Source organism: Netta rufina (genome assembly GCF_964035555.1).
Source record: "Netta rufina genome assembly, chromosome: 3".
Taxonomy (NCBI): Eukaryota; Metazoa; Chordata; class Aves; order Anseriformes; family Anatidae; genus Netta; species Netta rufina.
The window spans coordinates 40368780-40386385 of NC_140125.1; the positions used below are offsets into that span (position 1 = coordinate 40368780).

At 37.1% G+C, this 17606-nt stretch overlaps 1 protein-coding gene across 11 annotated transcripts in view; it reads right to left on the reverse strand.

Annotated features, from left to right (window-relative positions):
- Positions 1-17606, reverse strand: part of PPM1B (protein phosphatase, Mg2+/Mn2+ dependent 1B) — a 56968-nt gene that overhangs the window by 6923 nt on the left and 32439 nt on the right. For all 11 annotated transcript variants that reach the window (XM_084284834.1, XM_084284836.1, XM_084284839.1 and 8 more), the window contains 4 exons: positions 14969-15832; positions 12817-12934; positions 5014-5125; positions 2650-2707 (listed from right to left, as the gene is read on the reverse strand). In XM_084284834.1, the coding sequence (XP_084140960.1) occupies positions 2650-2707; positions 5014-5125; positions 12817-12934; positions 14969-15832 (1152 nt within the window). The remainder of the gene's footprint in view (positions 1-2649; positions 2708-5013; positions 5126-12816; positions 12935-14968; positions 15833-17606) is intronic.

The window sequence follows — 17606 nt, forward strand, 5'->3', positions numbered from 1 at the left end:
TGTTCAACACTAGAAAGTAAACTCTAAGAGGAAAGACATATCTTCAATTCCATAAGCTTCTTTCTTGCTTTTCAATTTTTACTCACATGCATTAATATTTTAACAACTACTTTATTTTCTTCCCCCCATGGTAAAAAAAATAATAAAATGCTTCTGCCTTTATATAAAATCACCAGATTAAGATGACTGCCACAGGCAGATTTTCAAGTTAGTAACTGCAGTATTATGCCTTCCACCCACGCTGTAACAAACACATGTATGCTGTTAAATACACATGGGGAAAGATTCTCAAGTTCACGTCAGTGCACCTTCATGCTCTGCAGACTCAGAATCTGTCTCCACTGTGTAATTTTCAGTATGAAGATGCACTCTTGCTTCATACTAGTTTAGAACAGAAGCATTATAACTTCGATTACAGTTTTGCTGGAAATGTCATCACTGGGATGTACAGTATGTTTCCTTCCTACCTTCGCTTCCTGTTTAAATGCGAGATGTGTAGCAACGTTATCACAATGTGTAGACATTGCATAACTGAACAGCTTCCTTCCCTTTCTGCCCCTCCTGTACACTTAAACATCCAGTTGAAAGGACTGTGAGATCACTACATATATACCTAGAACCAAGGACTGAAATAAGACAAGCAGGGCAGTCATGCTTTGGTCACTTCAGATGAAGCCCACAAGATTCATCCTGCTCTCACGAACAAAAAAAATAAACAATTCCTGCTCACTGGGAAAGCACAAACAGGAATTGCATCCTTCACCCAGTGGCAGCAGCCTCCTCTCAAACTGCTCTAGCTCAGAATCACTTAGGATAGGAAGAAAAAAAGGTACTGACTGGAAAGCAGTAGCTATAATTTGATCCAATGTATCTAAAACACATCGTTGAAATCACTGTTGAGATTTGCACTAAACAGCAACAGATGATACAGTTTACAAAATAAATCGGAGTGTACTCGCATTTCTTACTGAAGAAACCAAACTAAAAAGACTCCAAACAAATACACAGTGATTCTAATGGTAATAAAGTCCAAAGCTATATTGCTTTCTGAGTATTCACTTTGCATATTTAATGCCGTTACCCTATTTTATTATTAAATTATAACAGATGATGTAGAAAATTTTTCCTGGAAGGAGCCAACATACAAAAAGGATGCCATTCTCTGTATTAGGGCTTTAGGCAAAATTGCATAGCTATTGAGAACTAAATCCGGACTTTGAAAGCATGCATCACAAGTGACATTTCCAGACAGCTATCATTAGACACAAAAAAAATACGAAACATGCTATAATCTTCAACTAAACCTTCCCCCAAGAAGGAACAAGGTTATGGCTAAATATTAAGAGCAAGAGCAGAGTTGCCTGAAGTACTAAAGAAGTTGAAAACAAGTACATTTTGCAGCTATCTTAAGATAACAAGGTGAACAGTATAACCACTAACTTGTTTTGGGAGTACAGGTGCACAGTTTAGTGCATGTTAAACGAAAAAATAAAGTTCTATCACATTTGAAAAACAAAAAAGGAGCGAATCCTACATTATAAAGTAAATTACAGATTTCTTCTCTATTCGTACTTAAAATAGCGTCCCCTTGCATCCACAAAAGCTTTCTGACTTAAGAGGGAAGCCAAAAATAGGTAACCAAAAGGAAACACATCGGGAAAAAAACACAAGATAACTGTGGTAAGACTGGGTGCTCTAAGATAGTGAATATGCCATTAATCGTTTCAAAATATTTAAAAATAATCCCCCCAGCACACCACTGACTATAAAGACTATGTGACTGAGAACCTCATGGTCATCTCAGGAAAAAAAAAAATCTGATGATGAAGGATTTACTAGAGGATGAACAGTATCTTCACAGATTAGTTCAGCGTGTGTATCAACAGTGATGTTATTCAATCCTTTACAATATACTATTCTAGTTATTCAATCAGTTTTCCAAACTATTTTTTTTCTCCATGAAGTTTAGCTACTACTGATATGAATACCAATTACTCTTTATACCACTATTAGGAATAGCCCAAAATCAGGTGTGAAGTTACAGTAAACCACATTGAAACATGAATATTTAAAACAACTTACTAGGAACAGGGCAGATGAATAAAGTCCTTTTAGAAATTGGAACAGAAGTGAACTGAAAGCAATTTACACTGTCCCCAGACCACTGCACATGGGATATTTAAAGATAACATACACTTTAAAATATGAGTCTCAGTATCTTTTATATTCAGTGTTCCAAGGTCTTCTACACTTACAGAAAGAAGACAGTAATAAGTGTTTGCCCTCTCTTTTACTAGATTTCTGGAATGTCTAGTAAGGAATATGAAAACCATGACTTTTGATTATAGTAAACTATCATTTAAAAAATATATATATGTTGTTGCTTTACAGATTTGACTGAAAAAGCAGTAGTCAAAAGTTTAAAAAGTCTTTTAGAACTGGGTGCCAGAGTTAGATTTCTGTCTTTGAGCATGAAGTTCTTTCATATCAGATCCATCCAAAACAAGGTCAACATACACTGTGTGCTCCAATACATACTTTGTGTTTGTAATACTTTATTGGCAGTGATGTACAATTTTGCTCATGTGTATGACACTACCTGGATGTTCTCATTAACAAAGATGTGTAGCAATCAAAATGGAAACTTACCCCCTCATTCTCTCTGTGTGGATTCAGTCTACTGTACACAGCTTCAATAATATTACGCCTAAAAAGAGAAGTTGCAAAAAAAAATATGAGCATAACAATAAGGGATTTCAAAAACTTTGAGAACTTAAAGAGGTTTGAGCGCAATAATAAATGATTTCAGAACATTTATATGCTTGGTCTTCAACCTGGTTCTTAAGATGAAGCCCACTCTTGGTGTCTTCAAACATTTTCAATACGATGTTTAGGGATTTAACTCTATGTCAGAATTTATGAAGAGCTAGTAAGGCAAAGCATTCTCTTATCTTACCCTCCCCATGTTTTTTCCCTTTACACCTTGGGAATTTCCAGCTGCACAGTCAGATTTTGCCAAGAGTAATATTTAAAATTGTATTTTGCTTATTGCTACAGAACTCCTGAAGTTAGTTGGTTTTCTTATTTCTGGGTGTGGAACTTGAAGACAGTTGTGTTTGTTTTTTTCTCCTTACTTTTAAGACTTATCCATGGGCTACTACTTGCCTAAGAATTTCTGAAGTGTCGTGTCCAGTGCCTACAGCTTCTGAGGTTTGCCATTTACTGCCTGTTCACACTGCAGATACTGCAACTTCAACACCATATGGTGCTTCCATAAAAAAATCCAGCTAAGGCCTTCACAGGCAGGCAAGATAAGCACAGAAAGCCAAAAACAGTAGTAGTAATGGGGAAAACATTTTATATACTCTCTTGTTTTCACATTCTTCCCTAGGCATCTACTTTCAGCTATCCTGGGGACAGTACTCAGAATTAAAATGATACTTGGTTTGATCCAGTATGACGAGCTCTTATGTTCATATCATGAAAGCCAAAACAGAAGAGATACATTTCTGAATGGAATGTGCAAGTATGTGGATTTCTGAGGCAAAGAAACAGACTGGCTCATAGCTTGTGTCCAACATCACAATAGATTTTTCAACATCTAAAGCAGTACCAACTAAAATATTCAGAACTATGGGAGAGTTTCTGGACCAATGAATTCAAGGGACTGAATCAGATCTCATGATGACAAGCCTACAATAGCCAAAGGACACTGCTTTCCATCCTGTGCTCAGATGCAGGATATGCTGACAATAAATTAGCCATTTACCTAGACACATCATTTCAAGGCAAGCAGAAGGCATGCACAACAGATGCACTGACCACTTGATGCCTCAAGGCACTGGTGTATTGTGCTTGTTCACAGACAAGGGGTTTGGGCTGCCTCCAGATGAGCACCAGTAAAGCAGCCTCATTAGATGAAGTGTCCCAAGTAAAGCATCGTGTTTTTTTTTCTTTTTGACTTAGGTACATTTGGATGAAACTCCTTTTCTGCAAGACATGATCTATAACTTACCATCAGTGAGGGAATCTCCAAACTTAAATAGGCATGACTACCAAAATGCCCTCAAAATAGAAGACGGAACATATGTTAGGCAAAGTCAATCAGATCCTACAAGCGCAAGAAGGATTTGACAAGATCTCAAAAATACCTCAAATGTACATCTAGCTGAATAGGGGTTGGAGTATTTCTCATAACAGAACTAGACCTGAAGAAAGAAAACCTTGACTGCTGAAGAATCTAGGCATTACTCCTGCCAACACTTAGATCCAAAGAGAAGTTGGTTCCAAAGAGAAGATGCAGTTTTCGACTATCTACCCTAAATTTTATAGCTCTTACAGCTTCTAAAGTGATACTATTTGTTAAAATAGAAAGTCTTATTTTCTTTTCTACAAACAAGCAATGTCTGTATCCAGTCACCTTTGATATGAAATAACTGAAACCCTTGTTGCTCTGGACAAGCTGAGTAACTTAGTGATGTTCACAACTTGAAAGGCAATTAAAATATCCATTGCGCAGCCTCTGTTGGGAGCGAGCCACACAAAGAATGAGCCACTTCTGGCTTCTACAGAAACAAGGTGTTTGAGGGAAGCATACAATGCCCCCAAGAAGTAGAGCACAGACACTAGGTGGTAGAGGGAGCATGACATCAAAAGTTCTCTTAACTAATACTTTGATATTCTAGTTACATTATTGATATTCTTAACAAACTGAAGTAATAAATAGCTAAGAGTATATACATATTGTGCATATTTGTGTCTATGTGTATTTTTAACAGCTCCATGGAAATAAACTAGTGCGTTACGTACCATAATACGATTTTTCCTTTTACCCTTCAGGAATGGGATCAGTAACACAAATGTTTATGTAGAGCAAAACATAAACTAGCCTCAGATATAGCAAACAACTTCTATTGACTTTAGTTGTTACACTGAGAAAGATTTAGAACATTTTATTAAAAGCATTCGTTGCAATAAACCAAGTAGTTAAAGAAATTCTAGTAGTGTACTCACTTGCCAGCTAAACCACCTCCTGGTGGTAAATTAGGGATATTCTCCGCAGATAAAATACGAATAACATGCGCAAGATCAGGCATTCCTTCTTCACCTGATTTTTCCATAATTTCTATTGTAAAAACAGAAGTATTTAGATTACTGAATTTACATGACCCATTTCTTAAAACAGTAAGGTTCAAGACACCATCACTTAAACAAATATTATAAAAAAAAGTTGCATGTAAACGGGACTTCTAAAAAATGTTTTAAGTAAGCTATATTTGCACAGTGCACAGAGCTATTCAAATCCCTATTCTGCCTTTGCATTATGCTTCTGGCCATTCTCTCTCTGAGAAACTCTTAAATAGACTGAACTACTGGTTGAAACATCCTGGGGACAGCAGCGTGTTCTCTTCCACAAAGGTGACAGCTAGAAGCCTGCTTCAATTACCTTCCCATTGCATTGCAACACACACTCAGAAGTTATTTGCCAAAAAGCCAACACTTCCCAGGAATTCAGTCTTACTTCATTGTGAATAACACCCTGTACTCGCAAAGTCCTGAATCTCTGGTGCGTAAGCACCAAGACCATCAAGCAAAAAGAAGATGACAAATAAAATGGCCCAGTGACCAAAACAGAATACAGGAGTGATGCAACATGTAACTGATGATGTGGTGTTCCCTTTTCAAAGCAGACATATCTCACTAGTCCAGCGCTAGGACGTTTTTCTGCCTTGGGAAAGAAATACCTAAAGTATGAAGTCAATCTTCGTATGTTCTTACTCATCAAAGCTGCTGTAAGACTAACTTGCAATAGATGCATATGTATATTCACATATGCATAATGCTACAACCTTCCAGACATCAGCCTCAAGTCATTTAATTTACAGTCATGGCAGAAAAAGATTCACTTAATTTATCTACAGTTGTAATGGTATGAATGTGTCTCATACTTTAAAGTCAAAAAAGTTAAAATTCTCCTGAAAATCAACTAAAATAAGGAATATAGTGCCATTTCATGTGGAGACTGAGTCAAATATTATGCAAAAAAAAGCTTCAGAATTCTTTCTTCCCAACTCCCCTGTTGTGTACCTTAAACAAAACCTCATCTCGATCAGTCTGTATCATGGCTACAATCCTAAATTAAAAAAAATAAAAATAAAAAAATCACATTCACGTTAAGTTTCTTACAATCAACTATTTTCCACTTTGGATGCCTGATTTGGAGCCTACAATTAAAGTGAGTTGAAGCTGCAACTTCAGTTTCTGAAGTTAGTAAAAGAGCACATAACCTACTTGAAACACTGCACCCTAGGTTTCCTGGTACTTAAATCTCTCTTGATGTCTGTTATATACCCATAAAACAGGAGATATGCAGACTTCTCTAAAGACTACTGGAAACAAAAATGTGTTTAAGGCACTTGCTCACTCTGTGTCAAGGAGATCTGTAGCAACGCCCCCAAAAGGCAATTCTACTTTCACAAGTTATACTACCCAGTAAGAAATAAGGCATTATGCTTCTAAACTGCAATTTTAAGTCAGCACCACAAAAATCTTTGCAATGAATGAGTGGGGTATATTACTAAAAGTGGTTAAACATTCTTCTAAGAAACTTTATATTATATATATAACTTTCGTACACCTATTAAGGATGAATCATGGCTAGTAAAGGAAATGACAGCTAAGTCTGTGCGCTTGTGTCATCTTCAGGCTTTGATCACTTCTTCCATGCACATTTACACACACAAACCACAAGTCCTCTCGCAGATCTTGTCCTTTTGTGCAGTTCTGCCTAGCTAGACGTAGATGCTATCACTATAATATAAATGGTGCTGAGTCACGTCAGATCGGAAACATGTCTCGAATATACTGCCTTTTATACCAACAGCATGTCTGGTTCTCTACAGACTAAAAGTAACAAATATCAAAAATCACTAAGAACTAAGGCTACAGAAGTAAGCAATTGATAAATTTTAACCGAAGCATGAGATTTTTGCATCTTCTTAAAAGCAAATTAAAGCAGTCAGAACTCAGGATTGTTGTATGTTTCTTGGTACTGCAATCTTCTGCTTTATGCTGTATAACCCTTGGGAGCTCTGAACCAAGAGCACCTTCTCCCCATTTTCAGAGGGTGCTCATTAGGAATTCTGGTGAAATTGGCTGTCTCCTTTTTCTCTTGGTTATTAGGATGAGTAATTTCACCAAAACATTTTCCCACCCCTTTCAAAAAAAAAACAACACACAACAAAAAAACAACAACAAACCACAACTGAATCAGCTCCTTAGTAAAAAATAAATAAAAAAATAAAAAAATCCAAGAACAAAGCAAATGACCTCTTCTCACTACACATTAGTTAACACATACATACGGCCGATTTGTTTGACAAAGATCACTAGAGAAAACAACCAAATGTTTTCAAAGCCTGATATACACATTTACAAGGTTTTCACTTTCTCAAGGATATTTAAAAAAATAATTGCAGGGTTATTTTTAACTGAACATGCAAAATATGACTGCAGAAACTTTTCTACCTCTATTGCTAATATAATTTAGACACTTGAAGAATCACTTCCTGATGTTATCATATATGCAAATCCATGGAAGTCCACTACAAAACAAGTCTACTACTTAACTCCTAAAATAATTTTAACCAAAAGTTCATTTGACTCAGAGATAAGCATTTTGAAAATCCCAACCAAAATTTATTCCAGTTTTATATCAATGCAGATGCTTCCTTAAGTTTAAGTCCCCTACCAGACAGCATTACAACTTCTTACACTACAGCATCTCCTCTGATTTCTAGCTGTAAGATTAGGACATGGAAAAGAATCCACTTTTCTCTATCAGGTCCAACTCCAATGCCTCAAAACAGCTTTATATAAAGTACATATTCTACATACATAAAATGCACTATTCAACTTACAGTATTAATTAAGCATTCAACTATTAGAACTACCTAAATCTATACTGAAGTGCCCCTATTTATGATGTGAGGTGTTGGTTGTTGTTCTTCTTATTTTTCTTTTTGAATTTCCATATCTGACACACTCAGAAGTCAGAGCACTGACTTGTGTCTAGTTTTCTCTTCCTGTAAGCAATCGGTGGGTCTCAAAAAACAAATGACAAAGCAGATGAAAACAAAAGCAGCACTTGAAAGCAACAGTACGAAAAAAGACTGACCTAGCATAACTTTACTATCCAGCACATTTGCATTACTTTGGAAATTGACCAATTAAGTAACTCAAAACAGTCACCGTCATAAGTAACTTAGTCACAAGCCACCAAGCACTGCCTCATAGGTATTGCAGAAATACTCTTGAATTTACAGCTCTGGAATGCAGTTACACACAGGCCATCGACATCAAGCTCCACGCTACCAAAATGTTTTAGTATATAGCTTTGAGAAATCTAACGGCAGAACTCTCTCTTGCTCGTTTCTTTATTTTCTGTTAACTCTGCGAAGATCTGACAGAACTACTAGCTTATTGTATGAATGCACAGGATCTTGGCATTCTACTTAGGAATGCATAAAAATGATTGAAAAATAACACATGCAAGTGTTAAACTGCTTTTGAGCATGGATATTAAAACAAGCAAAAACAACAAAAGCATGCCTCAAACAATGCCTTTTTCTCCAAGCCAAACTTTAAAATGCCTAAACAGAGCAGTGAAAAACTGGTTGTCTTAGAGGTTTGCTGGGATAGTCCCAGTCAGCTTTAAATCCAAGGTTCACAAGAGAACAGAAACACCCCATGTGGAACAGTGTGCATTCATGAAGAACAATTACCATTGATCAAACTCAAAAATGACATTCCTACCTTGCATTTTTTTCCCTATTACTCATACTTTGGACCCTTCTTTCTTACCCCCCCCCCTTTTTTTTTTTTTTTTTTTTTTTTTTAAATGAAAGGCATTTCTTCTCACTATGTAAACCTGCAAGGTAAGACTATCTTTTTACTTTTAAGAATCCGACCCCTTTCTAAATGATTCTCTCCAGTTGTTTGAAACGTTTTGTTCAAGTTTCTCTGTATCTGAAATAGTACTCCAGGCACAAATGTCATGTAGAAACTGCAGTCCAGTAACTTCCTTTCTATTAGGATACTGTGTCAAGATGTCAATTTCAAAGAATTTATGAAGTATGAAAAAAAATTGTTGGAGAGAAGACAGTGGCAACTACTTCAAATTATTCAGAGTTGTTTCCTTTCTTTTCTGTGGTTCCTGACAGAATTTCCTCAAATATGCTAACACTCATTCCTTGCTAAATACTTGACATTTAAAGGTCTTGCGCTCTGGCCAATTCACTGAACACAAAATGACACAGGGAACTCATGTAGGAAAAATCAAGAATAGCTGAAGCAACAGAAACTCAGTCTTTGAAGCAACTTGTATCTGTTGAGATCTTCAGCTTAGCAATCATTTCAAGTTACGCTTGGGATGGCTCCGCATCAGTGCAGGTTGCAAACTCTCCACTTCTTTTTGCTGTGTGTAATGTGTTAAATATGATGAAATAGGTTAAATATTTTTGCTCAGAAGTTATCTTGATAGAACAGTAACTCAGTTATGCTACAACAGTAGCATTGTTACTAGTAAATAGTGCTTCCTACCTCATTTTCAGTTCATTTCAATCCAGTCAATCTGACTATGAAGTATTTGACAGCTTTTCTATTAATGCTTTTAACATTCACAAAAGCAATAAAGTAACACTGTAGTTCTATTCATTTTCCACCTGTTTGCAAATTGAGAGAGAAGCCCCCGAGAAGCTAGGCATACTAATTCCTAGCCACCATGTATACACCTACCTAACTGCTGACAGTGAAGGTAACTGCTCCTGGCTCTCTCCCAGAGCCTATTAACAGCTCATGTCCACCCCTCAGACATAGGAAGATAATAGTTATTTATCTTAACTAGTCATCTAGGAAGCCCAGGATGCAAGCCAAGTTCTGCAAAATGTGCCGAGAGCTCGCATGTGAAGTGACCATTAGCTCTCCCTAACCTCAGCAGAAAGGCCAAGTATGCAAGCCATGTCAGTTTAGATCCCATTTAAACAAGATGGGCAGTGGGGGAACACGCCACATCGTACACACCACCAGCACATGCAGAGATAACTGTGTCATGGTCTGAAGGCCTTCATAGAGGGTGTTTTTTTTTTTTTTAAAGATGAAGTCAATGTAACTTACGTAACAGACCTGTCTAGATCACTGGGACACAAACAGGGAAAAAAAATAAATCTAAGTACCTCATGCAGTTACAAAAGACTAATAAAAACACATCTAAACAAAGAAAATTAGTGCAGCCATTTCACATAGATGAAAAAAAATAAAGTATCTCCAGAAAATGTCATTTACAGCATTAAGTTAGTATCAAAAACCCTCTAACTTAAGTGGCAAAGATGACTGTTGTCCACAGCAATTCAGTTGCAGTGGCAGGACGGACGTTTAACTTATCTGTTGCATTTTATATTGAATTTGTGTTAAGAAAAGTTAAGAATGGTTAGCTGTAGGTGTTTTTTTTTCCCTTTTTGTTTGTTCTACTACATACACTCAGAAGTTTCCTGATCTCCTCAGATCTACAGTGCAGGCTTACTTCCCATTCATACTTAGTCCTACTTACTTGGATATGAACTACTTTCTAATAAAAGCAGGTCCAATCCTTTAACATCCATTACAGAACACTGAAAAGCCAGTGGAACTCTTACATCTTCAAATAAAAGCAACAGGAAAAACAGAAGCGGAATCCACCTCCCATGTGACAGTGCTGAAGTCCTATATTAGTAATTCTCAAATAGTTTTAAGGAAAATTAGTATTTTCCTCTATAGTTTAAAGATACCATCAGGATCCACATTGAGAAAATTTAACAAAGAATGCTCAAGCTCAGGCAGTTGGCGTTCAGAGCTGTGGTTCATGTCATAGAGACCTTGCTGCAGTCTCAAGACTGCAGGTGGGAACCAGCAGGAAGTCATCTAAGTCCCAGACACCTTGGCATTTAAATTTACAATTACTTCCACAGAACACTACTGAACAGTCCTGTAGGTGCCAATGCTGCATTTTTCTACATGAAAAGAGTACTATCAGGAAAGAAAAAAAAAAAAGAGTACAATGCTGAAACACTGGTCTCAGTACCTGGCACAAATCCATCTAAGGTGGCTGCATGACTCATTGTCTGTCTACAAGAGGGTCCACCTCTTTATGAAGCACTGTTAAACCTGGATATATTCATCAGAATATGCTAGTCCTGTCCTGAAACAAGTCAATAAAGGGTTCAAACTACCTCAATGTTCTTTCTCAGCCTGTGTGTTCTTCCGTAACCCATCTCCTTCCCCTGAACACTGCCGCTGCGATAGATGCAGCAGATAAATCAATAAGCTGCATCATACGTAAACGCATATGAAGTATGAAATACGTTCTTCAGTGCTCTTCTGATTAGATAACAGAAGTTACAGAATGATAACAACCAGGTTTTCAAAACCTCTGAAGACTGTTTCTCTCTAATGAAGCTCTTTCACAGCAGTATCATAGCCACATATGCAACATCAAGACAAACTGTTCCAGGAACAGTTCTTTTCATGCTTGGGTTGATTCTGCAAAAGCCTATGCCAACAGATTATCAATATTACAAACAGGCAAACTTTCAATATCAACAACCAACTTCAGTCAGTTCTACCAAACTGAGCTATACCGGGATCACTAAATTAATCAACAAGAATAAAGAGCCCCAGAAGCCACTACATACAGGTTTTTTGTCCAACCTTACAGCAGACTTAGCCAGTGATAATAACAAACAGAAGCAATAGTTTGAAAGTCAGTTTTTCTGACATTAAGAACATGGCAGAAAAGGAATAAACATACAAGGGCTAGCCTTTCATTCTGCTCAACTGTTTCTTTAACTGTTTCTGAAAATGTATTCAATTCTTTGAAGGAATAAAAAGAACTATAAAATCAGTGAATAAATGAAATTGGTTAGTGATTAAGTTCAGTCCTCTACAAGAAACATCTAGATTTGCTTTTATTGCAACTTTTATTCATGCACACACACACTTGGTAAGCATTCAGAACCAAAAGGATGATTTAAGGCTCTTGTATTCAGATATATTTTGATCATAGAATCATAGAATATCCTGAGTTGGAAGGGACCCTTAAGGATCATCAAGTCCAACTCTTGACACCGCACAGGTCTACCCAGAAGTTCAGACCATGTGCCTAAGTTCACAGTCCAATCTCTTCTTAAATTCAGACAGGCTCGGTGCAGTGACCACTTCCCTGGGGAGCCTGTTCCAGTGTGCAACCACCCTCTCTGTGAAGAACCCCCTCCTGATGTCCAGCCTAAATTTCCCCTGCCTCAGCTTAACCCCGTTCCCGCGGGTCCTGTCACTGATCAGTTACACTCTGTACAAGTTTTCATAAGCTATTTTTCAAACTGACACTTCAAAACAAACTCACAACTGGATTAAACAAAAGCACTTAAACAATCTTGATAATTAGGAGTCCCTTCAAAAAAAAAAAAGAAAAAAAAAGATAAAGGTTTTTCTTTTAGTCAAGCTTCCACAAAAGAAATGGAGCACGTATCACGAGCATCCCTTTGTAAGCAAAACACTAACAATAACACTATTTAATTAGCTGATGTAAGCCTCTGTAAGGTCAGTGGTTACTTCTGTTTTTACAAAACAAAATGCAAAGATCTAGGGTTTTATTGAGAAAATGCATGTGGTGTATGGTTTACAACATTTTTCCTCATCATAAAGTCATGATGGCTTGTGTTGGTTTTGGTTTTATGCTCAACAACATTATGACAGCATTTTTAACAAAGAAAATGGATTTCTTACCTTCAACCCGTGATTCCAAGTGCTTATCCAACTCTGCATCTTTTTTCACTGCCTCATCTGAGACCTTAGGAGCATTTGAAAAACAAACTAGTACAATACTCATGTTATCACGACTCCCCTATGCGACAAAGAAAAAGAAGAGTTAGGCTCTTGAGATTTCATCTTTCCTTTTTCTATTCTTGCTACCAGTTATATTTTTACTTAAGAGTATTGTATCCTAGACTTACCTGGGAAAAAGAAGCCTTGCAATGAAAGTCTTCGATTAATAACAACCTCTCTTTCTCAACTAAACTACTCATTTAAATTGATTTTCACTGATTTTACATTGTTAGTCTAAGCTGAAATTATTTAACGTACTTTATATGCCAACTGTTTAAAAATAACATTTCCATATAAAATAACCATTTAAAAAAACATTTAAAAAAAAAACAGGCCAGAAATTAAACTGTCATTTAATGTTAACCTTAAGGAAATGAAGAAAATATTCATGTTGCAAAATGAAATACTGAATATTCTGAACTCCCAGAATAGCTAGTTTCAGCTACTAATGTATAGCTTTGAAAACATTCACTATGGCTGTTCAATAGGAAGCACACGTTACACATCATGCACCTTGAAGAAAATGGGTAAATTACAAAATAAAAATTCATTTAGCATGGCCAAACTAACACTACAGACTATCCTGTGCTCAGCAGTATCAGCCAACGGCTTTTGCAGATAATAATTTTAATGCCAATTGTTCACTAGTAAGCTCCAATACCACTTTCCTCCTCACCTTTCAAAATTACAATCCATAGCCAAATTTAAAAATTACAATTCAAATTTAAAAACAAAGAGATCCAGCAAAAATGCAATTTGAACTCCTGGTTTAAAATCAAGTTTGTTTGTTTGTTTGTTTTTGTCAAGTTCTCTATTCTTGCACTTTCTGTCAAGTTCTCTATTCTTGAGCTAAGTTTGACATCTTTAACAAACATTATGTAAATAGCTCCTTATCCAAACTAAACCAGAAATTTGTGTGCCATTTTTCACTGCACGTTGTTTGTCTGTAACGCCAGCCCCCGGGCAGTTCCTATCATTTACCAAAACAACTCATTCTTCAAAGGAAATTAGGTAGCACACCAACATCAGAATAAATTACTTCAGAATGTAGGACCTGTCCCAAAGTCCCAATGCAGGACTTCATCCAAATTCCTTTTTGTATCAAGCATACGGAGACACTTCATATTTTACAATAGATAATACTGCACATGCTGAAGACCTTCTAATCTTGCCACAAACTGCTCAGATCCACGATCTTACTTTAGAAAATAAGCATGAGGTTATGTCTATTGCTTTCCTGAAAGTATACTAGAGTGACAAGTCATTAATGAAGCTGATCGAGTGCTTGCTCAGAAAAGCCAGGGCATTTAAACCAATCTTAAAACGTTTGACATATACTGCAATACAACCCTATTTCCAAAAAAGTTACTTACAATTAAACAGTAAAGGGTAAGTTCTAAGTTTTAAACCTTCCTCAAAACGGCATGTTTGGTCTATGGCTTCATCAAGGAACTTCATTTGCAATAGTATGAGTTACACTTTTGAGGGAATGCTGGAAATGACAAATGTTTGCAGACCAACCTGCAATATCTCCTAATGAATTTTGAATTTGAGGACTGTGAGCAAGCTCAGATGAAGAAGCACTATTTTTGCATCTGAGCTACAACAATTTGCTGAGGACACCACTTCAGATGATAGACAAAACATACCCTGATGAGGAGATAGAAGTACAAGCACAGATATTATGCAAAGGAGAGCAACACCACCCAACTCAAAAGAGCAGAAAAATACAAACCTTGCACAGAATGTACTTTTTTTTTTTTTAAGTTATGTTTGTAAAAATCATTCACTTTAAAAGTTGGAAACAAAATTTAGAGCTGGGACCATATGCAAACATTACACTAAACATTTATTTTTGCAACTGCCATCACCTCTCCAAGCACAAAGGATGAGGCTGTACACTTTTCAGCAAAGACACGGTCAAATGGGTACAGAAGTTTGAGGGTAGGAGCAGGGAGAACAGGAAGATTAGGCCAGAAACTGCTGTTAACATTGTACCCATCAAAACAGAAGATACATTTAGAACATCTGCTTGGAGAACACAGTTACATACCTTATGTAAACAAGTGTCCACTACCCAATTGCACACTTTTTCCAGGTCATCTGATACTTCAAGTCTAGACTTAACAAATTCACAGAGCTCTTCGTTGCTCATTACATCCCAGATTCCATCACAAGCCAAGATGATAAACTCATCTTCTTCTGCCCTTAAAATTTCACAAACCTCTGGCTCTGGAGAAACAAGTTGTTCTGTAGGGCCTTTACCGTCAACACATTTGTAGTCATAGTCCCCCAGAGCTCGAGAAACTGCCAATGAACCATTAACGCGCTGAATCATTACACTGCCTCCTGCATTCTGGATTCGCTCTTTCTCCCTTGGGTTGCAAGGTTTGTGATCCTGTGTTGAAAAACAGACTTGTCCATTCCTATAGAGAACAGCACGTGAATCACCACAATTGATAAAGTATACATGCTCAGGTGAAATCATAACTCCCACTGCTGTTGAGCCACTTCTGTCCATCCCATTTCTGAGGTCTGAGAAATTGCGCATATACTCATCAATTTTCAAAAAGCCAGTTCTGATTCCACTCTTGACATTTTCCACTGAAGGTTCAAGAGCAGATCCAGGTTTTTCTGCCGCCCTAAAGTCTTCATTGTTAGTGATGTGTTCTAGTAAGTGTGTGGAGCAATAATTTGCAACACGAGATCCTGCGTGACCATCATAGACAGCAAAAAAGGACCAGTCCTCTAAGCCGTGAGGAATACCTACAACAGCTGTGTGAGCATCTTCCATTTCCACTCTCCATCCCTGCATACTGCTGAGGCCATAACGCAAGCCATTCCCTGCACCATGAGCATTATGCTTTTCAGTTTTTGGTTTATCCAAAAATGCACCCATGTTTATGCAATAACGAATCTGGAAAACAGAGAAGAAGAATCTTAGTTATAATTCCACCATGCTATCTAAGTTCACTCAGCAATTCCCGTTTTGTTCTCCCTTCCCTTTCTTCTTTATAAAACGTATTACAAAGCATGCACATGTACAAAAAACAACTGTAAGGTGGAGGGAGGGATAAATAACAAATTACATTAATGAAGTTGGAACTTACAGACCCCTGTCTGCCTTTCAGGCAGTTTGGTATCTACTTTGTGTGCACAGGATTTTTTGTTTGTTTTTGTCTTTAAGACCTACTTCATGAAAATTAAAATGTGCAAGAAGGCTCTCCGTATGAAGGTAGAGTACTTTACATACCTCTGCAGCCCAATTTTGTCATTCTCTGCTGGAAAAATAACATCCATATTACTCTTACTCTCCTTCCATTTTTATTAGGGCATGAAGAAAAGCTAATACTTCATAAATAAGTACCAACTGACTTGCTAGCTTTGCATGTACTGTGCCCCTTCTGTAATCTTCAAAGCATGACAATAGAGAAATGTAGACCACTCACCAAAGGAAAGTATGATTACAGCACTTCCAAAGAAACAGTAAGTCATTTCCCACTTTGACACAAAAAAACTTTTCACAGGATTCTCTTACTATATTACTTCCTGCTTTGTAATACATTTCAATTGTCACCATCCCTAAAAGACATTCATGTGGTTTTAAGTTCATAGATGCACTGATCTTCATTTTAAAACATACCCAGTCAAAACAGTTACGAGCCCTCTAAGGGAAAAAAATATTCCACAGAAAGTTAGCTCCTCAACATTTGGAGATCAGCTTCAGAATACGTGAGAAGCATCCTCAGAGAGTAAGCTTGCAGATACAGGTAACCTACACTGAAGCTTCAGAGGACTTCCAACTTCTCCTATACGAGAACAGGTCATCCTATGCAGGCCTGAAAAAACACCTTGCACTTCACCAAATCAGCAGGGAATATTTTCTTTAACCCAGAGACCCTGCAGTACTTTTTTTTATTTCCTCCAAGAACTCAGAAAACTACTTGTCATGCTAACAATGACTGCCCCATGAAACCCTTAGCGACTGGCTGTAAAAACGATAGCAACTTTCAACCAGCAAAAATCTGAGAGCCTTGACTGATTGCGAGCAAGTCAGTCACTAGCGCTCCCACACACTAGCACCCACCAAAAACCTGTGGAGTCACGATAAACTATTTTAAGAGTTTGTTACCATGTCAGAAAGATTAATGATTCCTTTCTTCTTTCATTCCCCTCTACTAAAAATATTTTCATCATCCATAGCTTGCTCTAACAGGAGAGATGAAAGGAAGTAGTACACTGCAAGAGGAAAAGCTTCTGGCTAGGTTCCTCACCCCACCCTGCCAGGGTCATTTCAGAACTTTCAACCAGATAATGCAAACCTCACACTCTGCTCCAGTGGCCTCCATGAAGGGCTGAGGATGGCCTTTATTCTGTAGACCAAGACTTCGGTCCCCAGCTATACTTCTTTTGAACTGTATTTCTCACTCTTACTCTAAATTTAGACACGTCTCCAAATATTGCAGCAACTCCCTATCTGCTTTACTCTTTAGTTTAATTTACTTCCTTAATTCATGTTTAATGATCTTTAATTCAAGTGCTACTAACACTGCAGAAGGATGAACATGGTTCTGGTATTTTTTTTATTAAAAAAAAAAAAAAAAAGTGAAAGCACTTGGCTAAATCAAATCAACTGAGAAGCACCAGAATTCAGATGGCTCTTATGTTCAAGTACCATGTTATATTCTAAT